General features: G+C 46.2%; 1 protein-coding gene across 2 annotated transcripts in view; it reads left to right on the forward strand.

Moving 5' to 3' along the window:
- COL26A1 (collagen type XXVI alpha 1 chain) overlaps positions 1-22606 on the forward strand; it is a 171773-nt gene that overhangs the window by 115381 nt on the left and 33786 nt on the right. For both annotated transcript variants that reach the window (XM_036395353.1, XM_054517047.1), the window contains exon 5: positions 10155-10216. In XM_036395353.1, coding sequence (XP_036251246.1) covers positions 10155-10216 — 62 coding nt within the window. The remainder of the gene's footprint in view (positions 1-10154; positions 10217-22606) is intronic.

Below are 22606 nucleotides of genomic sequence, written 5' to 3' on the forward strand. Positions count from 1 at the left end.
AAATGGTGATTAAAGTCTTGGTCCCATCAGAAAGTGAATAGATCCCCACATTTGGGAAATGTTTAGTGAGATTTGATTAAAACAATAGAATGCAGAAATCCTGGAAAACATTTTGATTATGAATATCCTTTGATTTTTTTCAATCTAAAATGAGTTGGAGGTGTAGCTTCTTTAGAAGAGTTAAAAATCTGAAGCTGAAACTGAAATGTGCCTGGCTAAGCCCAAGCAGATATTTCCTCTACTAATTTTTCTTCACCCAGAAGTTAACAAGGCAACAATAGAAAACAAACCCAAACAAAAAGTCCTTTGCACAGCTCTGTGCTCCCCAGTAATGGGATGCAAATGTTACCTTGTTCTTCACATTATGGAGACCAGAGGATGTGAGGGATTTGCTGGGTCCCCTGAAACCCCATTGTCCCTGGGTGTCCTGGAGAACAAAACCACAGCTGCAGAGAAATGTGGGAAGGATTGCTCTTGCTGCTGCTCAGATCTCCAAGGACCACTGCAGAGCTCAGGGGGATTTAGATAAAGGGTAACCAGCAGCAGGAGGCAGAGTGAGGGTCCTTGAGGGATGTCCTGGACCTGTGAGCCATTCCAGGAGCTCACTGGCCTTGTGCAGGGCTGGGGTGTTGGGTGGGGGCTGTGGGGGCCCTTCAGAGCCTCAGGGAGGGAGTGGAGGAGAATGGACAAACCATGGTATGGTGACCCTGAGGCTGAAATGCTGACATGGGAAATCAAACCTTTGCAGAGTGCCCCCAGCAGCAGTATTAATAACAATCATCATCATCATCATCATCATCATCATCATCATCATCATCATCATCATCATCATCCTTGTGCATTTGCTGGAGAAAGGATGTGCAAACAGTATTTTGATGTTCAGGGAGCCAAATTCTTCTGAATTCTGACCATCCTTTTCAGTGGCTTAAAGAGTTGTTTTCCTTATTGGTCTTTCAGCTGATTTTTTGGTCTTGGCTAAAGGAAGCCAGTGCTAAGTGTTCAGGATGAGGAACAACTAGAGCTTGACTGAGCATCCTGAATGTCACAGGTTTGTGGGTTACAGGGACTTTGAGCAGAGAGGAGGTGTCCAACCCTAGAGCTGCTCTGCAGCCCAAGTAACGAAACTCAAAGCAGGGGTAGAATTTGAGGTCAAAAATCCCAACTGGAAACAAGATGCATATTTTCTATCTATCTAATGGTTAACTTTGGATGCAGTTCACTAAGGAAACCTTGCTTGTCTGGCTCTGGAGTGTCTTTATGAAACACAAACCCAGCTCAGCACACGTTGCTTGGCTCCAGACTGTGAGAGATTCCCTGTCCTGTGTTACACAGGTGCAGAACCAATATTGTGAGAGTCCCTGCAGACTTCACTGTGAGCCTGATTCAAATGTTTCCTTTTGTCCTGTCTGCTTCCTTATTTCATGTTCCACTGCACCATATTTTGACTGCATTTTCCCTGTGATTGCTTCTCCCAGCAGGGAGAGGCAGTCTGCTTTGTGAGGGATGTGAAACCATCTCAGTGTGAAGCCATCTCAATGTGAGAGGAAGTTTTGAGTGTAGTGGAGTTTCTGTGTGTTCTTCACTGGGTCCCATGAAGTTTCTCTCCATGTCATAGAGCAGGGATTGAGGAGGAATGAGTTCAGCTCAGTGATGGTGGGATCAAACATGGGATTTTGGCATACTGAGGACTGGACTCACTGTAGTGTTTTCCCTGGGAAGGAGCCCCAGGCCCTATGGACATCATGCCCTCAGCTTCCTTGGCTGGAAAACCTGTGGAATCCCTCTTTAAATTTGGGGACTTTTAATCTAATTTAAATTTGTCTTGCTGTGAGAGGTTTCTAGATATACATATCATCCTCCTACCTGTGTTCCTTTATTTTCTGTCCTTTTATTTGCTGTCTGCTTTGCTGCCATGCCCTGTGAACCAGGGCAGGGTTTGTTTGGTGCAATATCAAAATTATTGAGTAGCCCCAGTGCCACCAGCATCACTTGGAGCTCCAGGATCAGCAGCTCCAGTCAGCAAGGCTTTAGCAAACATGCTGGAGAGGTAAAATCTTTGTTTTCAGGGTAACTTCAGTCAGGCTGTGTTAGTGAAATGTCCTTGTAAAAATAAAGATGATGTATTTCTATCCAAAAATGTTGCATCAAAACTCAGCCATTCCCTGCTAAACCTTCCTCTGGCAGATAGAGATGGATTGGACATGGATCTCACAGCTGATGGTTCCCTGTGAAGGAATTTTCCTGATCAAATTCCAAATGCTGACAGAGCACCAGCCTCACCAGCAGGATGGGGAAGAGCACAAATCCCCAGGCTGAGAGGAACTGTGGATAAAATTAGTGACTGGGGTGGGAGTGTGCATGTGTGAAATCTTAAATAAAACAATGTGAGTGATGTGAGCTGTTTAAGAATATACCTGGGTATAATGGAGGGGTTTGGGCTTGATTTGCCAAATCAAAAAAAATTGGAAAGCAAAATGATTTGGGAGAATCTGAATGGAAAATTTTAAGGTTTTGACACAGTGTAGTAACTAAAATATGGGTTTGGGTCAACCAGAATTGTTTCTTTTGACCCAAACTAAACAATTTACTTTCACTTAAGACTATTTAATGTGTTCATTTATTTTTAATTTAAGTGAGATTTGAAAAAAATGTTATTCAAAACTTAAGACTGAAACATTTAATTCAGAAGGTATGAAAAATAATTTAATTAAAAACCCCTAGAGATAATACTGCAAAACTTTTAAAAATTGCACCTATTTTTTTCACTTGAAACAATGTACCAAATTTTGTGTAGCTTCTTGAATAGTAGTTTTTACTCCAACAACGTGGAGTAATTTGTATTTTGTGATAAACTTTCTTTTCACTCAGTTTTGCTGAGGTTTTTCTTACAGACATTTCAAAATCACTGAATGTCATGATAATGAAAAAACATTTATTGTTTGTTTATGAAAAAGAAAAAAGCCTTTTCCTCTTTAAGAAGGAAAAGAAGAAAGTAGACATGAAAATGAAGTATGAACACTTTACAAGAGGAAAAGGATCAGATAGCAGTTCTCATAAGAAAGGAAATCTGAGCTGCTTTTTAAAGATAGCCAGTAAAGTTAAGGGTAAGGGTTGTTATAATAGAGATATGAGAGACATTACAAATGGGGGAATTTTGGCAGTGATTGGGGTCTCGTAGCAGAGATGGTGAATTATCTGGAATGAAGGTAAAAAGGCAGAAATATTCTGGAGGTGTTCTGTTTCATATTGATAGGCAACCTAATAACTCACAATTTCCAGGTGAAGATAAAACATTCCAGCCTGCAAAATCCTGATGTGAAAACTGTGGGAAAGAACAAACCCTCTTTGATCAAAGAGAACATCTTTAAGTTGCTCTGAGCTCCAGGTTCCTGATGTGGGACATGTTTTAATTGTGCTGATGACCAGGCTGAGGGAGATGTGGGGCTCTGCCAGTCCCAGAGTGGAACCTGGATCACAGAATGGTCTGAGCAGGAAGGACCCCAAAGGATCAGAGTTCCACTCTTGAGTGAACAGAGGTGGTGTATGAATGCAGGGTGGAAGGTGAGGCTGTGGCCAGGTTGGAGCCTGTAAATTTTGTCAGAACAGAGATTTGGTGCAGCTGGACATGGGAAGTGCTGGGGAGAAGAGGCACTGAGTGCACAGCTCCTCCCTGGGCTGGGTGATTTGGCCTTTCTGTCCCAGCACCAGGGCTCTGCCAGCTCTGTGGGGTCCTTCCCTTGCCACTGCCTTTGTCAAAGAGGGAGAGGAGGGGCAGGCACTGATCTCTCCTCTCTGCTGACCAGTGACAACATCTGAGGGAATGGCCTGGAGCTGTGTCAGGGGTATCAGGAAAGGTTCTTTCCCCTGGGCACTGGCACTGCCAGGGATTGGGCACAGCCCCGGGGCTGCCAGAGCTCCAGGAGAGCTTGGACAGCACTCCAGGGATGCCCAGGGTGGGATTGTTGGGGTGTCTGTGCGGGGCCAGGGGCTGCACTGGATGATCTTTGAGTCCCTTCCAGCTCAGGATATTCTGTGGTTTACAATGCACACAGCAAATAAATATCAGGGCAGTAAAAACAGAGCAGTGGAGTCTTAATGATCCTACACTAAACAAAACTCAGAGAGCTTCCCCTTGCAGAAATAGCTCCTGCTCTGGCTTTACTGGGACTGGAGCTGTGGCCAGGGTCAGAGCCCTTCCCTCCCTTTGATTCCTCAGGCCAGAGGCTACTGGGTGACAGAGGTGTCCATCCCCTCCCTGCCTGCTGTCAGCCCTCTGCCTTTCACGTGCTCAAACCCAGTCACACACAGCCTGTTCTAAACAAGCACAATTAATAAAGCCTATCTAGCCAACATCTGACTCTCATTAGAGGAAATGTGTTGAAAAAACAGATCCCAGGTTGGCTGTGATTTATGGCTTGGGCCTGCTATCCTTCACAGGCACTGGCGAAAGCTTTTGCAAAGGGCCAGAACATAAACTACTTAAGGAAACTCAGTAACCATGTAAAAAGGCTGGAAGGGTCAAATCAGACAAATTAAAGAGAGGTGGAGATGCAGGCCCAGGCTGGCTGTCCCCCAGCTGAGGGCCACCTAGGTAGGCACAGAAGATCTGTGTTCATATTTCTGCTGTGGAATTTGACTTGAAATTCCTCCTGTGGCAGTGTCAGAAGTGTCACTGTTCTTTTTCTGGCTAAAATGTCCATATGTGTGTGGCAGTAAGGGGATGGAGGGGTCAGTGGTCTGGTGGTTTCTCTCAAGAGTGTCAAATAAAACATCAGTGCATGAGATCCTGGGTGCTCCCTGAGTTAATGGTGCTTCCTATTTCCCTTGGGCGTTTTGAGTTCATCTCTTTGCAGAGAAACACGGTGCACTGGGTGAATTTAGCTGAGTTCTTCCAGATTCACTCAGAGGCTGCTCTGAACTTGTCCTGGGGGAAGGTGTCTGCTGAGAAAAGCTGCTCTCCTGCTTACATTGACAGACAAAATGTTCTTCCAGCTGGACCTTCTCGAGCTGTGTCACTGATTTGTCAGGGCAGAGCCGTGGCTGTGGTGCTGCAGGAGCTGATGCTGCAGTTGCTGCTCACTCAGAGCTGTTGTGTTCAGTTCTGTGGAGCTGCTGTTGCCTTCCCAGGGCTCCACCATGGGCTGTTGGCAGCTCTGGTTTGCTGCCCTGCCCTGGGGACCACCCAGCCTGTCCTCTTTGTGCATGGCCATGCAATGGAAGTGCTGGACTAGGTCAGATGGAGAGGGAAGAGCTGCCATGCAAGTTGTGGCACAAAAAAAAATATTTTTTCCTCTGCCTATATGTTACATTTGGTCCTTTTTCATCCTTTGACCTTGGAGCCTGTACATTAAGCTAACAATGGATGAAAGGAAAGTGATCCTGGGAGGGGGGAAGTGTGTTGTTTGGAGTCTGAGCAGGTTGAAGCATGAGCTGCAGATGTGATTCTCAGTCCCTGAGCCTGCCTGTGTGCTATGCCCCATTGCACTGCAAGGTTGAAGTTTCTTGTAATAGCAAAATATGGTCTTGAAAAAAAACTGGCTGCAAAGACTTTATTTGTTTAAACAAAGGCTTTGTGATTCCAGAATTCTCCCCCCTTTCATATGCTATAAACCACCTCCTCTGCCTCCCCTCTGAAACACAAATTTTGGAGCAATCCATCAAGAAAAAGAGAGACAGAGCCTTGATCCCTTGACTTCAGTTGAGCTGTGCAATTTATATCTACTGAGCATCTGGCTGTAGGGAAACCAAAAGCTCTTTTAATAGTCTGCAGAGACTCTGGGTGTACAAATAAGTGTGGGCTGTCAGAGCTGAGAAATGGGGCAGAGGTGCCAGGAGGTTTCTTTGCCTTTTCACACAAAACTGACCTGTGGCCTCATGCTGAAAGCTGGGCTGGTTCTTCTTTTACTGCCCTCAGTGCCACTGTGATAACTGTGCTGAAATCATCAGAGCCCTGTTGGTATCAGGCTCTTACCACACTGTTCTTGTTAGGAATTGAGTGAGGAGTTTGAAGACTTGTGGGGCTTGCAGGCTTGAGAAGCTGAAGTGTGCAACTATTTAATAATGAAATTATGCAGAGCAGGAGTGCCAGGTTAACAAAGCAGGAATTCCAGGTTAACAGAGCAGGAGTGCCAGGTTAACAAGGACCTGAAGTCATCACTCTCTGCTTTAGGCCACTCTCAGGGGTGTATCCAGACTGGAAGCCCAGCACAGATCTGGAGAGCTCAGATCATCTCCTGTTGGCAAAGCTGCAGCACTGGAGGCTGATCTTTAATCAAAGATGGGTTGAAATATCAACCTTTGTGTCGGGGTTAAGGGGGTCACAGCTGGTACAGAGCATCTGGGTTGTTATTTTCCAGCATGTGAAGTCTTCCATCTCTTCTCTGCATTAGAATTTTCCATCCCTGCAGTTGCATCCCAGCTGAAAGGAGGAATGGGAAAGGAGAGATGTGCTGGGACAGTCTGTTGTGGAGACAGACTGGGTGTCACAGGATATGCTGGTACTGTCTCATGTTCATTATCTCAATTATTTATCCTCCCTGCTGGAATATTTCTAAAACAAATCCTACCATGTGTTTTGAGGTTGGGATTCACAGAGTGAAATCACAACTCCTTTCTCAGAGTTTAGCTGGAAAAATACAAATCTGCCAACTAGGAATAGAAGAGAAATAAACTGTGGTTCTGTGTAGCAACAAGTGATGGATTTCTGCAGATATGGAAAGCGTCTGCTCTGCAGTCCCAGGTCAGAGAGTGTGTGCATTTGCCCCAGTGTTATATTTGTTCCATGAGAAATAATGATGTGAGATTCTCAAGCTCTTCTAAATAACACAGATTGCTTCCACCCTGATCAGAAAATTCAGCTTCACAGTCCCAGGCCTTGGAACCAGCAGCCATCAAGATCAGACACTAAATACTTCAGAGCATCGTGCTTAGGGAAGATATTTATTAGCTTGATTTGTCACCACCATTCTCAGTCTTTCTGCAAGGACAGCTGTGGATTCCAGCCCCTGGACAGTCCCTGGTGTGTTGTGAGGGAGCTTTGGATGGAGTGTCTGACACTGCAGCCCTGAGCATTCATCTCTGCCTTCAAAAGCCTTGTCTGCCTGTTGGTCAGATAAATAAATGTCACATGGATTTGTTGGCAGGACTCTTGCCTTAGTAAGGTCTTTTGCATGAGGATATCCACTTTCTGGATTATTTAAATGTCTTCTGGGCCCAGTCTAAGTACCTTGGGTGTGGATCTGGGTTTCCAGGCATTTCACAACAGAAAGGATCAGAGATCAAATCCAGCCTGAACTTAAGTAGTTCTATTTCTGACCCAGGCTGTGTTTTCTGCCTGTTTCAACATCACTGACATGAAGATCATATTAGTACAAATATCACATGCAGTGACACTGCTGGCTTACCTCCTCTTCTGTCACTTTTTCCATTTAAACCAAACCCTTCCTGTTGCAAATGCACCTGAGAGGGCTCTTTGAGACACTCCTCAAGAGCAGAGAGAGCTGCTGGACTGGTGCTGTCCCTGAAGCCTGTCCTTCCCCTGGTTGATTCACCCCTGTGCACAGGGGTGGTACAAACCCCCTTTTTAATGAGCTGAGCTCTCCAGAGGGACCTGAAGCCGTCAGTCCATCTCAGAGATGGTTTTCAGGCAATTCAAGTCAGTCTCTCTAAACCTGTGGGAGTTACTAATATGTGCAAGCCAGCAGAAGTGAGAATGGGACTCTGTGTTTTATTTGCTCTGTAACACATCTGGTGCCTCTTTTGGCTCCTGGGAGCACTGGATTTAATCCCTCTTATCTTTCTGTGAGGATGAGCAAGATCAAAACCCTGAAGGCAGTTCCATACAGAAACCAATTCCCTGTTTCACATACCACAAGCAGATCCAGACCAAACAAGCCTCACCCATTTCCTTCCCCAAAGGACAATGCACTTATGGCACTTGCATGCTCATGGGTCACTTCAAGCCAAAAGAGATTGCCCAAGATCTATTACAGAAAATAAAAATAAAATAAAGTCCATGTCGGTATTGACCTGTGAGGAAATCCCTCCATCTGAGTGTTCCTGAAGCATCAGATGCTTTTTCTGCAAAATGTTGTATATTATGAGGTGGAAAATCTATGTCTGGCTCCTTTGGGAAGCTACACAGCTCCTCACAGAGAGCCAGTGTGAGAATTCCTTTGGAAAGTGGATGCAATGGGTTGCTGTTAGCACTCAAAAAATCTTTTTAGCCTGTAAATCACCAGGGTGGAATAACCCAGCTTCCTGTTCTTCCAAGCCACGCACTCAAATCTTTGCATGGCTGAGATCCACCAGGGCATGCAATGTGCTCCACAAAGCTAGCAAGAGACTGGGGATGGAGACTGGAGAGGTGCCCTGGGGGGCCTTGTGCAACAGGGGACAAGTCTTGTTAGGGGGGACAGCAAAGCCCTGGGGTTGGGGTGTTCCCTCAGGGCAGAATCCGTGTTCACCCATTCCGTGCCATAGGGAACTTTTGGGTTTCCCCACCATCCTCTGCATCACTGCAGCCTCAGCTGCACATGAGCAGTCTGTGGGGGCTCAGGAACTACAGGACAACATTCCCAGCCCTATGGGAGCAGCAGAGTTAAATAATTCTGTGACAGTGTTCACAGGGGTCTGAGGATGAGGGAAGAGACAAGGATCTGACTCCATGTTTCAGAAGGCTTGATTTATTATTTTATGATATATATTATATTAAAACTATACTAAAAGAATACAAGAAAGGATTTCATCAGAAGGCTGGCTAAGAATAGAAAAGGAATGGAATGAATAACAAAAGCTTCTGTCTCAGGACAGAGAGTCCGAGCCAGCTGACTGTGATTGGCCATTAATTAGAAACAACCACATGAGCCCAATCCCAGATGCACCTGTTGCATTCCACAGCAGCAGATAACCATTGGTTACATTTTGTTCCTGAGGCCTCTCAGCTTCTCAGGAGAAAAAATCCTAAGGAAAGGATTTTTCATAAAAGATGTCTGTGACATACTTCCATGGCCAGTCAATGGAAACCGAGTCAATGAAAGACTCTGGCCCTTAAGGAACACAAAACACACACACAGAGATGTGTTTCTGCTCTATGGGACATGAGCTGTGATTCATCACCTGAGTATGGATGGTTTATCCTCTGAAATGCTCCATGCTGTAAATAGTTTTCCCTTTTTGAGAGCTGCTGGGCTTCAGAAGTCATGAGAGGTGAGGGGTACAGCATAGAAAGCTTCTCTGAGAGCTGGGAATGGGCAGTTCCACCTTGCTGCAAAGCACTGGGAAAGCACCTTGTTGATTAAATCTCTGTTCAGGGCTTAATCCTCCTTCACTCACTTCAAAATTGCTGAGATGAAGCCAGAGGTGAAGCAGCAGGCCTTGTGTTTAGATAAGGAATGTCCTTTGGAGGGAGCAGCCTCTTTAACCTGCACTCAGAGCTCCTTCTGGCAGTGCTTGTTCTCACTGAGGCTCCTGCCAGGACTCCTCTGGTGGCTGCTCACTGTCTGCAGCTCCTCTGCAGCAAAGGGAGATGGAAACCACTTCATGCTGCAGCTCTGGGCTGCATCAGCCCTGGGATCTGCCTTGGGTTTCCTGGCTGTCACTGAGATGGATGCTCTGTCTCATTTGTTGGGAGTGGTAACATCCCTGGGAGCCCAGGGATAGAGCAGGACTCCACAGAGATGGGCATTTTGTGTATTCATTGCCTTCCTTGGTATTTAAACAGGAAAATAATAGAGGGGAGAGTATTAAAGGGTGTGGAGGTTGTGCAGCCTGGTCAGTGAGGTGGGAGCAGGTGCCACACCAGCCTGCACCAGTGCCAGGACAAGTGTCTCTGCCTATGACAGCAGGTCATGCTGGTTGGCAGCATGAAAAGTCTCAAAACTGATTTTTATTTCATCTACCTTTTGCATTTTGGGACCTTCATTTCACACTCTGCCTCACTGAACATCCCCAAACAAGGTTCATGTAACGTGGCTGGTGACCTGTGCACTGGATTTGAATATTTATTTTGCTCCATAACTGATCTTGACTCTCTTTTCCATGAGCCCTGGATAAAGGGCTCAGCCTGGAGCTGTGGGTGAGCACACAGAGCAGCTGGCAGTGTGACATGACTGTGTTTTGTTCTCTCTGTGACATGACTGTGTTTTGTTCTCTAGAGTGCATGAACTGCACCAGGCTGGCTGACATGAGTGAGAGGCTGAACACGCTGGAGGCCAAGGTAAGGAGCTGCCTTTACTCTCCTGTTCCACCATCATTTCCAAGAGTTTCTGCTGAAAACCACATTGAGTTGGCTGCCCTGGATTGATCAGTGCCTCTTCCTCTCTCCATGGCAGTGGCTGTGCCCTAGAACATGAGGCACTGTTTGCCTTTAGCCCTGCTCCTTCCCTTCCCCTTCCCATGTGGCTGCATCCCTGCCTCAGCCCAGCTCCTCCAAAATACTGCTCAGACCTCAGAAATACCTTGCCATGTGTTGCCATCATGTTTATTTGTCACTGTCTGCCTGTCCCACCTGCCCTCCCTCTGCCCTGCTGTATTTCTTCAAGTGCAATCCAGTCCTGCTCTTTTTATCCCTTTTTCTGAAGGGTGGGAGGCTCTCATGCATAGTTTAGTGGAGACAAATATTAGGGGGAGACCTTCACATTGTTGTTTTTTTTCCTTACAAATAGTTTTAATTTCTACCTACTGGGATTCAGATAAATTGTTCCAGTCTAGCAACAAAGCAGCTGAGTCAGCATTCCCCTTTGATCTGTGGTCCCTCCTGTGACAGCCCACTCCTGGCTGCTACTTATCATACTTTGGTCCCTTTAAGGCATTTACTGCTGTTATTATTCATTAACTGATGCTTATCAATGACATAAAAGAATTTAGGGAGAAACCTTTGTGGAGGGAGGTGGTGGTTGTGTGGTGTTTTTGAGGCCAGTACATGATATTATAGTAATTTGGGAATTGTTTGTGCTGAAATGAAGTCTGGAGCCTCCTCAAAGCCTTCCCAGTTTTATTTCACTACAGGAAAATGAAGGGGTGGGGGGAATGAAGTTCTGGGGAACAGGATTGTTCCAGTGGAAAAAACTGGTGTAGTGCAAAGGACCACAGGGAGCTGGGCTGTTTGTCTGAGCAGCAGGGGCTGGCACTGGGGGCCCTCTGGCAGGGCAGGACAGAGGGACAGGACAGAGGGACCCCTGTGTGTGCAATCCAGAGTGCAAGGGAGCCACAGGCCTGGCCTCAGAGAGATGGGAATCAGCCCTTCCCTCCCAGGCTGGACCTTTCTTTGCTGTCCAGGATTTTCTCTGTCCGGCTGACTGGAGGAGGACAAGCAGAGGCTGTCCTGCCATCACTGCCCCCTCTGCTGCCTTGTGCTGCTCAGCACTGCTGTGGGAACTGTTGGGTTCCTGTTGCTGATTCCTTCACTTCTGGGACTCTGGCTGGGCCCTCCCAGGGGGCTCCCCTGACTCTCCTGGAGTGGTTTTGTGTCAGGAAAGAGAAATGCACTGAATCTTTTCAGTCTTCAGGTTCTTGTTTATTATTATCTTATCTAGAGTTTTGCACGCTGTCCACACCAGGCTCAGCACGCTGGAAAAGCACCACAAAAATGGCCAACAATCTCTTGCTCCGAGGTCTTTTAAAGCTAAACTCTCCAATTCAGAACTGACACCTAGATTATTTCCCTTTTTAACCCAATAACTGATCCCCAAAAGGCCACAATGGGGACTTTTCTGCCCAATTACAAAATGCCACCCAAACCCAAGCAGAAGAAGGAAGAAGAAGCCCAGGATGACACCCTGTGCCCTCCATCTTGCTTCCATTCACAACATACTACAAATCCCAAAGCCTGAATTTCCCAACTAAGTGATACACCTACCCTACTCTCTGTAATCTGTTTCACATTTCTGTGGATTTCAGTCTATTCTGGAGTTTAGGAAACTTTCTCCATGGATGAGGGTCAAAGTCAGTGCTGCCCTGGGGGTCAGGGCACCCCAGAGCAGACAGAGAAACATCCCCAGTGCCCTGGGTTTGCACAGGTAACAACGTGTAAAGGCTGATGGCAGCTCAGCTGGGGCCTGGCAGGACTTTGGGGAGGGGGAAGGAGGTTCCACCTGCCCAGACCCCTTTGGGAAGTCAGGCAGAGCGTGCTGTGTCTCTGATTTAGTGCTGCAGTCAGGCAGTGGGTGCTGTGGCTGTGATGGTTTTCCTCCTGACTTCCCTCTGCTCCCACACAGACCCAAGCTGGGAGCAAGGCTCATCAAAAGGGTTCACTTTTACAGAGGAAAATGAGTTATTGCCTTCCTTTTTGAAGTACTAAAGACCATGTGTCTGCAAGGAGACCTTCTGCAGCACAGCCCAGCAAGGTCCTTATCAATCTTTTGGCTTCCACTTTGTTTGAAAAGCTGTGGATGCTTTGCAAAAATTGACTGTAGCAGTGAAACAGAGAGTGAAGCAACAGCACACGACTGCTGGTGCTGTACACAGGAGAAATGTGCTGATTCCCCCTTTTTTCAAGGTTAATTTAAGTTCAGTTTGATCTCTGTAGCAATCTAATGAACTCAGTTGTTATTATTCAACAATAGCCAGCATCATTTAAAGGTGCTTATGTTTGTTTGGTGGTGTCTGCATTCCTGCTCTGGATTTTGGAGGAAGATCCCTGTTTTGCTGGATGATCTGGATGTGAAGTTGTCTCTCAGCTGTCCATACTGTCTTCTTGTAATGTCCCATTTCACCACAACAACCTGAAGCTGTTTTGAGGAGCACAGTAAGGGTGGGATGGGCACACACTTGTCTGCCAGTGCCAGAGGCTGTTTCCCACTGGATTGTTGCAGGTTTTTTCTGCAAAAGCAGATGTGGAATGTCATCTTCCCCACAAGCAGAGCTGGATTTTCCTGCCACGGTGCTGCTCCCTCTGGAGGGAGCTGAAATTGAGGCAGTTTGCTGCTTCTGCTCTTTTGAATTTCAACCCAGAATGACCAAGGTGAGCTCAGGGGATGGCAAGGGGAAAACCAGCTTGAGTTTTCTTCTTTCCTGACTCCTCTTCAGCTTTTATTGCAGCCCCCCTAAAACTGGGGATAAAACCAGCAATGGTCTCATCTTTCCTATTACAAGGCTGAGCTGGTTCATCCAAATTGTAAGATCAGCGTCCAAATGAGGTAATAAAAGTAACCCTCTGATTTTAGTAATATGAGAGTTGGATCAGAAGGTGAGAAGCAAAAATAAACACAGAGCAAATGGAATGAAAAATGACTCATTAGGGACCAGTGCTTTTATTGCCCTTGGGGAGGAGAGAGGCTGAGCCATGGCTCAACTGCAGCACAACCAACTCTTCAGGTGCCTCACACCTTCCTGTGCTGCCCCAGGATGGCCTTGTGCCTGCAGGAGGGGTTTCTGCAGGGAGGGAGGTGAAGGCAGATGGAATCAGGCTCCATCCCCATCCCCTGTTTCCAGCTACCACCTTGTCCCCCCAGGATGGAGCTCATGTGCTCACCAGACCACTGAGTGCCAGAGTTCTGAGCTTGACTGATGGTGCTGAGCTGGAAATGCACAGAGCACAGGACCTGGGCCAGGGAGGATGGCGACCACCCTGGGCTCCAGAACAAGAAATGGTGTGGACTGGAGGAAAAGTGCCTCCTCCCCAAGCCCCAACATGCCAACCAGCTTTTCTCTCCTGTGACATCTTATTTTACACCCCCACAATACCCCTGACCCCATGAGAGCCTCATTGGTGGGACGGCAGAGCAAACCCTGCTTTTATTTCATAGCAAAGGCTTCCCAAAGAGCAAACCCTGCTTTTATTTCATAGCAAAGGCTTCCCAAAGAGCAAACCCTGCTTTTATTTCATAGCAAAGTTTCACTTAAGCCAGCACAGCCCCTTAGTGGAAGTGTGTTCAGCCCTTCCTGGGTTTCCTGAGCCTGGTGCTGCCCTCCTGTGTCACAGGACTGAGTCCAGACAGACCTGGGGAGTGACAGCATTGCCCATGGCAGAAAGGGCTGGAAAGGGAGCAGGGCTGGAAGGAATGCAGGCAGGGATGGAAGGAGAGCAGGGGTGCAGGCAGGGATGGAAGTGGAGCTGGCAGATTTGCAGGCAGGGCTGCAAGCAGCTGCACACAAATTCCTGCTCATTTTTCTCTCCCATTTTCTCTAAATAAGCACCACCAGAGAGCTCTGGGCAGTATTAATCCCAGGTTTGGGCTGGAGTTGGAGTGCAGTGCTTGATCTGAGCTGATCTAAGCCAGCCTTATCTCCTGACACAGCTCTTGTGAAGCTCGTGGCATTTCACTTCCAGCTTTAATGCCTGGAGATAGCATTACATATCCAGTGTCTGATTGATTCATTGTGTGATTGATAAATGACATGCATAGTTTTTGCATGAAAACAGCCCTTGTAATGTGATCCCCCACACAGAAGATTCTGAAAGGTTTTAAAGAAAATCTTTGTAGAGTGCAAAGAATTTGATCAATTCATTGCTATTTTTCTGAAATCAGCCCATTTATTTAGGAGAGATCACCAACAGCACCTTCACTACTTTGTCTTTGAATGGCAAAAGATCATAACTTGGAGTTTTAATGTGATCATTGTATGAAATGTTTCTGTATTTCCCTCTTCTCCCAGGCAGTTACATTAAATACTGGCAGCTGTCTGGGATGTTTTATGGGGTTTGTCTTTCCTTTCTCTGATAGACAATAAAACAATTCCCTGCTGTAGGGGAGGAATATTTGGAAGATAGCAAATGTTTCATGGTGCTGTGACATGGCAGAGAGATTGGGAGGGGAACCAGAACTGCCTGGCTGTGAGGCTGCTGCTGGCTCTGCAGGGTGGACATGAGCAGTTGCTTGATACTTCAAGGACTTCCATGGATTTTCCATGTTCTGTATGTGATAGCTATGAGCAGGTATTTCCTTTCCTTTCTGAACAGGAAGGTATTGTTGTTATGATGATGATGATGGTGATGATGATGATGATGATGATGATGATGATGATTATTATTATTATTATTATTATTATTATTATTATTATTCCCTAAGGTTTCCTAATGGCTCTGTGCAGAATCTGTTTCTCCAGCTCCAGCAGTACACACTGAATTTAAGGAGAATTTGTGTTGTTTCACAGGTTGCTATATAATATCTGGCTGGTTTCTGGTAGCAGTAACAACATGGAATCAATCCCTGTAAAATTTCTAATTTAATGCTGAATTTTGAGTAACTTAATGACTCAAATATCCCTAAGAATAAAATCCAACTTCCTAACTGATTCTTACAAGAAGGAACCATGAATCAAAACTGGGTGGGCAAACTGAATTTTGTGTAACTTTGCATCCATCTCTTGCTTTTTAGCTGCTCTGCAACAGTCCTGATGATGAGGCAGTTTGGGTACTGACCCTTCTCTCATTTAGGCATCCTGCTGTCTTTCAGAATGATGGTTAAAATCCTTTCCTCCTAAAGTCTAGTGATTTTTGGACCTTATTTCTTATCACTGTTGGATTGAAGGAGCAGTCTGTCCCCTAAGACTGTTTCATGTGTTTGGCCAATGCTGGAAATCGTTTGCCAGAACAACAAAAAGGCTGCAAAGGCCTCCTCATCCACCATTCCCTCCCACAAAGTCTTTTTGTTACAAGTTTGGCTTTTTTAGTCAAATGGATTTAATATTTTCATAAAATAACTTTGGAAAATTCTCTTTTCCTGACACGCAGCTCAAGTTTGCCAAGCAAATCCAATGTCTGCATTAGGAGATACTTTTGGTGTGTTTAATACCTGGGAACACTGTTTACAAGCTTGGATTTTTAAAGAGAAATACATTTGTGGATGAAGAGTAGGCTTTGTCAAGGGAGGTGTGTGAGGAGCCCAAGGGATGTGCTCAGATCCTTTTGGAATTCGGTGTCCAAACATTCAAATTTCCATTTGATTCTAATCAGAAATTCTATGGGAGCTGCAGAAGTAAAGTACCACTGTGAGATAAAAACAACTTTGGGTCCTTCTTCTTTCAACATGCACCAAGGTGAGCCAGGAAAGGCCCAATGTCCTCACCTTTTCCCTCGCTCTGCTCTCTCCCAGCAGCTTTTAGAGCTCTGTGGAGGAGAAGAGCACACAAGGCACCTGAGCCTGCTTGAGGTGAACCCCTGAGCTGATCCCTCCTCACCTGGGGGAAGCAGAGCTGATCCCAAAAGCATTGCTGGGCACAGGAGGCACTTGGTCAAGACTAAATTCACCTCAGGCTGGGCTGGGTTCACATCCCCGGTGCTCCTACATCCCCAGGAGGCCTCAGCAACACCTGGGGCAGAGGAATTGTGTGATTTTGAGGGCGGAAGGTTATAGCTCCCATGTATCTTTATATGGTGTCACAATGGTGAATCTGATTTCACTCTGAGCTCCCTTGTGTGCTTTGTGTACAGAATTGCTGGATCCTCTCCACATCTGGCTCCTGTGTTAGGCTGGGGGTCTCAGCAGCAGAGTAAATCCCACTGGGGAGCACATTCAGAGGAGCTCCCCAGTGCCTCAGTGGAGCACAGCCAATGCTTCCCTCCAGCTGTTCTCTCAAGCAAAGCCTCCAGGGTCTGAGGAGCTGCTGAACAGTGCCTGTGTTTTGTCTGAGCTGCGAGGGCAGCTGGGCTTTTGTGTCTTCTCTGCCCTGATACCCCTCCAGAAGGTACCTGCTGAGGAAAGAGTCACATTTTCCATCCTGATTTTGGAAATCTGGTTGCTCTCTTTGTAGAAAGAACAAGAACTGTGCTACCTGATGGAAGCCTTTATCCATGTTTCTGTCTTCCATGCTTTATCTGATGACACAAACCTCACCTTTTGCTCTGCACTGAGTCACTACAATGTCATCAGCTAGTGCTTTCCCCATAATTTATCAATGCAACTTCTCCATGCACTAATAATCTTGTCCCTTTGGCCAAAGCCTCTAAGATGTTGTAAGTTTGAAGTCACCCAGATTCTCTGGGCACCCAGTTCCTCAGGACACTTACTGGATGTCTTTTGGCTTTTGAAACCAAGCACTTGTGTCTGTGCTGGAGCCCTTTGTTCACAGGTCCCACTTTGCTTTGAGAGAGAGACCTTCCCCATCACATTTTGTCAAACTCCCTGTTTAGATCTGTCTTGATGAATGATTAAAAAACTCTTATATTGCCAAATAATTTGCTATGAAGAAAGATCTGTCCAACAAGTTATGTAATTTACCATTATTAATCAACTTGTGTCTCCACAAGATCAAGGGAACCTTACTTTACACTGGAATTTTTAGCTGATGAGTTGGATTCATGCAGTTTCTTTTCCTCCTTTTTAGAGAGGGATGGAAGGGAGTTAATTCCACCAACGCTTCAAGAGACTAAATATCCCCTGTTTATTAATTAATAATATCCATCTGGATATTTATCCAAAGAAAAAAGCATTCTGAGCCCTGTCATATCAACTTTTAAATCTTTGGAAGCCTAGCTGCTCTTGCCTTGTTTCTAACACCTACCTAGTTACAGGACATCAGGAATGTGAGCAGAGGACAGATGATGGGAGGAGGCTGCCTTTGTGAAATCTTTTTTTGATGAGTGGGAACAACAAAAACAGGGTTCTGGAAAGCCACTACAAGCCAAAAAACATCCTCTGACACCGAACATCTCCAGAAGATGAAAACCATCCTCCCATTTCCATTGTCCCTGGCCTGAGCTTTTGATCTGACGCAAGAAATGTGGTATTTGTCTGAAGTTGAGAAAGTTTATGCTGGCAAATGGAGAAGGAGGAGGTGGGTTGAGTAAGCTGGGACTGAGCTCCAGGCACACAACGCTCGTGTCCCCGCGGAGGGCCGGGAGCGGAGCGGGATCCTCAGCCAGGATCCACAGCCCTGGGAGTGGAGCAGGAGCCAGAGCCTGCCCTGGGAGCCTGGTGGGTCTGGGAGCCCCAGGGTGACCCCACAGCCTCTGGAGCTGGGCCTGAGCCTTGCTCACTTATGCTTCTTTCTCATAAAGAGATGTTAGTAAAACAATTACATAGCCTTGTCAAGACTAAATTGCCGGTGAAAACCCAGCACATCTCTACCTAAACATGGCCAACCACTCACAACTTCACTTCCAAGACAATTCCTCACCTATCATAGAAGAACTGATAGGATTCCATGACCAGGCCCTAATGGTTGCACTAGCCATCTGCAGCCTAGTCCTCTACCTATTAACCCACATACTTACAGAAAAACTGTCATCAAGTACAGCTGATGCACAAGGAATGGTCCCCATGATGGTCCCCATGTTCTGAGCGCTCCTGCGGCCGGCGCGGCTCCCGCACGCTGTTGGCAGCAGAGGTGGCTCCATCTCAGTCCCTTCCAGCCTCCTGACCCAGCCCAGCTGGGTCTGACCTGGGTCTGAGCCAGAGACAAACCCTCTCTTGCCAGAGGCTCCAGTTCAGCACAGCCATTAGGCTAATTTGAATTTTTCCTTCCATACATGCAGAAAGACAGAAGTTTGAGTGTTTTGCTGAGTTGAGGCTGTCCTTCAACTTGGAGTGCACATTGCAAGGTGGGAAGGGGAGGGTTTTTTGTATCCTGCAGGGATCTGCTGTCCTGGCACCACAGGCAGCAACCATTGTCCTCCTCTCTGCCTTCCCTGGTGGCTGGAGGGTGACATCATCCAGGGCTGCAAGACATATTTCATTTATCTGGTGGCATGAGGATGTTTCCTGCCTCCATTCTTCATGGAGGCAGAACTTTTGTGTTGGAAGTCGTAGCAGCAGCACAGGTGGGCACTGCTTGCAATGAGGATTCCCTGTGAAAACCACACATTCTTCCCTTGATTTTATCCCTCTCTCTACCTCAACCCTATTGCCTAGAAAATACCAAGATTTTAGTACTGAGACTTTAATACACTGCACATTTTGCTAATTTTCTTTCTGGCTGTGAGCCTCTGTGGTATCATTTTCCAGCAGTTTACTCAGAGGGCTCGAAACTTTCTTTTTTTTTGTTTAATGAAAGTGGGAATTCTCCTCAAGTCCCCTGACTACAGCAATGGCAGCCTTAAGAAAAACAGAACGTGACAGAAAGTGGATGAATGGCTCCAGTGCTATTGCAATAATGTGTAAGGAGCCCATTTGTGCTCTGTGCTGTGTGAGCTGTGAGAGGACACTCCTTGTTGAAAGAGCTGTGTGTAGTTTGAGATTTTTGAATGTGACTAAATCCCTTGTGCTTCTCCTTCTTTAGCTTGGCTCTGCGGATCTCACGGATGTGAGACCTCTCCTCTTTCTGCTTTATTTCTTTTGGGCATTTTTCAGTCCTAATCATAAAAACTAGAATTTCTCAGCAATTTCAAGTCTGGAGACTTCCTGACCTGTATCATTTCGTGCCCAGGGAAAATAAACTTGTTCCTATGGTTTGAGCCTTAATGACTGCAAAGTATATATAGTCAATTTATAACAGCACATGCTGGATTATCCTGTGCATGGCTTTACAGCTTTTACAGCATTTATCAGCAGAGTGCTCATTTCAAACATGTTGTTTTAATGAAAAGGATACCGTTGCCACTGTTTTGTGTTGATTATGTGGTAACACATTTTTATTATCACCCATAAAAATGACTTGGAGCCGTTCCACTCCAGATGCGACCTTGGGCAGAGCCGCAAGGGCCACAGGCCCCTGTGCTTTTCTAGGCCCTGACCATGGCTGCAGGGATTTAACATCCCTGTTCCCACAGCTCTGCAGAACACTGGCCAAGACAGCCCCTGGGTGCCCCTTCCTCACAGCAGGAGCATCCCAGCCCTGGCCTGGCTGCAGCCCCTCTAATTTGCCACCTCCGGGGTTACTCTGCCTCTCTACCCGAGCACATTTTGGCAACATCCAGACGTTTGCTGGGGAAGTGAAAGGATGATATAATAAATAATATAAAGTGATGCAGAAAAGGTCTTCAGCTCACACTTGAGTCCCATGGCAGTGGAAGTTAAGCACAGTTATGGTAAGGCACATGCTTAAGTGTTTGTTGAACTGATAACACGTTTCCTGGAAAGTCTGAGGAATAAATCATTGGGTAGGAGCAGAGAGTGCAAGAGGCAGATGGAACTGATTCCTTCCTGCCTGGCATCAGTCAAACCTGGTTAAGAAAAGCATAGTGACCTACCTCCATTTTGCTGTACTCAGAAAGCAGGACTCTGGATCTGTAAATAAAGATCCTTGCAATAAAGGAAGAATTTGCTTGTTTGCAAGAGTGAGGTTCAGCTCCCTTGCACTTAACCCAGCTCCCAGTTTAATTAGTTTCTGATTCACCCCCATCAGGCCAGTACATTCTGCAGGAAGTTCATCATTCCTGGCGCTGCTGCAGTGCTGGCTCTCACCAGGCCTTGCAATAAAGAAGTGATAAACCTTGTAATAATTGCAAGTTAAAAACAAACAAGCGGAGCCAAGTCACTCTCATTTATAATTGCAGTGTGACTTCATTATGTAAAGACAACACAGTGAGTAAAGGCTGAAACTTCCAGGGATTTAATGGAAAGTTTGAGCCATATTCCCTTTTATTTCCCTTATCCCTAAATTAGTATTGCTTAGGTGGTTTTCAAACAGAAAACGATGATGCTGTAACAAACCTCAGTGCTGCATGCCTGGAAAAATGTTCCCATGTTAGAGACCAACTCCCAGTTTCACAGAGGCTACCAGTGGGCAGGGAGCAGAGCCTGAGGGACAGCCTGGACCATATGGGGAATGTGGGGTCACTTTGCCAAGGAGAGAAGGTTGTAAATGGCCCAAACACCTCAGGGATGCCTGCTGGGATGTGGGTTTGTTTGAAGGTTGTGTGTTTGCAAGGCCTAGAAACAGCTGTGAGTTTTAATAATATCCTATTGCTTCTAAGCAGAGCTCCTCGAGTAAATAGACTGCTTTCTTTTATTTATTTTTTTTAAAGTTGCTTCAAAGTTTAAGTATTTCAATTTTCTAAAAGCTTAATATTCTTCATCATCTTTAATTCAGTTGATATTTGTGCCTTTACAAGCAGTACTTGTCCTCAGTTTGCTACCCTGGGCTTTCAGGTACAGCCCTTCACCTCATCCCTGCTGTCAGTAATTTCTGATTTTCTGGCTCTGTGTTTGAACACCAGGGAAATGCTGTGTCCCTGACAGCAGCTTCAGTCCCTGGCCTCATGTTTCTCTCTAGGGACACAATCCCATGTGAGGCCAGGTCCCTCTGGAGGCAGTGAATTCCTCCCCAAGGAGGGTGTGTGTGGGACACACTCACAATTAACACAGCAGGTTCCTGGCTAATTGATGCTGATTTCCTAAAACCAATGAAGCTTTTATGCCAAAATCCCGTGGTCTGTGAGCAGAGTTATTCCCAGCCCTGTCTGGCAAGAAGAGGAGTTTAGGATGTCCTCACGAACTGAGACCGTGTCCGAAACCATCCAGGTCAGAGATTATGGAATATTCTGAGTTGGAAGGGACCCAAAAGGACAATCCAGTCCAAGGTCCCATGTGGGGGCTGAACCCATGTCCTGGTTTGAAAAGACAGGTGTCTGCTAAGGAAGGCAGGAGGCTGCCTTGAAATGGAAATTGTAAACCCCCTCCCTCTGAATTATTATAATTTTGAAATTAAGAGGCTCTCAGGCAAAGATATGAGAATAGGAATAACCATTTTTAATAGGAAAACTAAAAATAGAAAGGCAATAGTACAAAAAAAACCCCCAACCCTGGCTGAGTCAGAGCAGGCCCTGTCCCCTGTGTGTCAGGGGGTGGCACAGCCCCATCCCATGGGGGCTCAGCCCTCCTGCAGTGCCAGCTGTGGCTCTGCTGGAGCAGGGATCCTGCACAAGGGGGGAGTTTTCCTCTGCAGCTCCAGGGCTGCTGCAGATGGGCCTGGGCTCCCTCTGGCAATGCAGGGCAGCAGAAAGCTGCTCCTCTGGGAATGCACTGGGCAAAGGCTGCTGTGCTGTCCCAAACCTCAGATTGTATCCAGGTAGGAATGCTTGGCTCTGTTGTAGTTGAAACTGAGTCAATACAAAGCAACACTCAGTTTTCAGAAGGCTTCAAACTGTTTTTATTATAGCATGCATGTTTTTTATACATTCTTGCAAAACTCATAAGTTTATGCTTTACTCATTGGTCAGCAAAGACAAACAAAGTGCTATTGGAACAGGCAGGTGCAGGTATCTCTTATTTATCCTTCTCTCTTTCTTGGTTTCTATGTCAACAACCTAGGTAGAAAATTCTTTTAGGGGTAAACATGGATCCTCTTATCAAACTTCTCTGTGGCTCACAGAAGTCGCTGTAAAACCTCTTCCACATGGCTCCTCCCCTGGGTGGAGCATCTCCCCATGGGATGATGGAATTGGATCAGCCATGCAGGGACACTCACTGGCCATGGACAGAAGAGATCTCCTGGAGGGAGGATGGGTTGTGGAAGAGATAAACTGCCCAATGAACAGTAGATAACTGCCCTGTCGAATTCAGGACATCCCTCTGGCTGTCCTGGACTGCCAAGACCCCTGCCAGGGGGCTCAGAGACTCTGGCACAGAGCCCAAGACCCCTGTGGTTTTGATTATCACCCATGGAACAAATTACCAACCTTAAATGAAGATCAGCAAGCCATGACAGTTTAAGCAGAATGATAGTGAAGTTATCACGGGGTGAAAAAGTAGATTTTTGGGGTTTTGGTATGGGGGTTCAGGAGGCA

This window comes from Molothrus ater, chromosome 21, assembly GCF_012460135.2.
Source record: "Molothrus ater isolate BHLD 08-10-18 breed brown headed cowbird chromosome 21, BPBGC_Mater_1.1, whole genome shotgun sequence".
Taxonomy (NCBI): Eukaryota; Metazoa; Chordata; class Aves; order Passeriformes; family Icteridae; genus Molothrus; species Molothrus ater.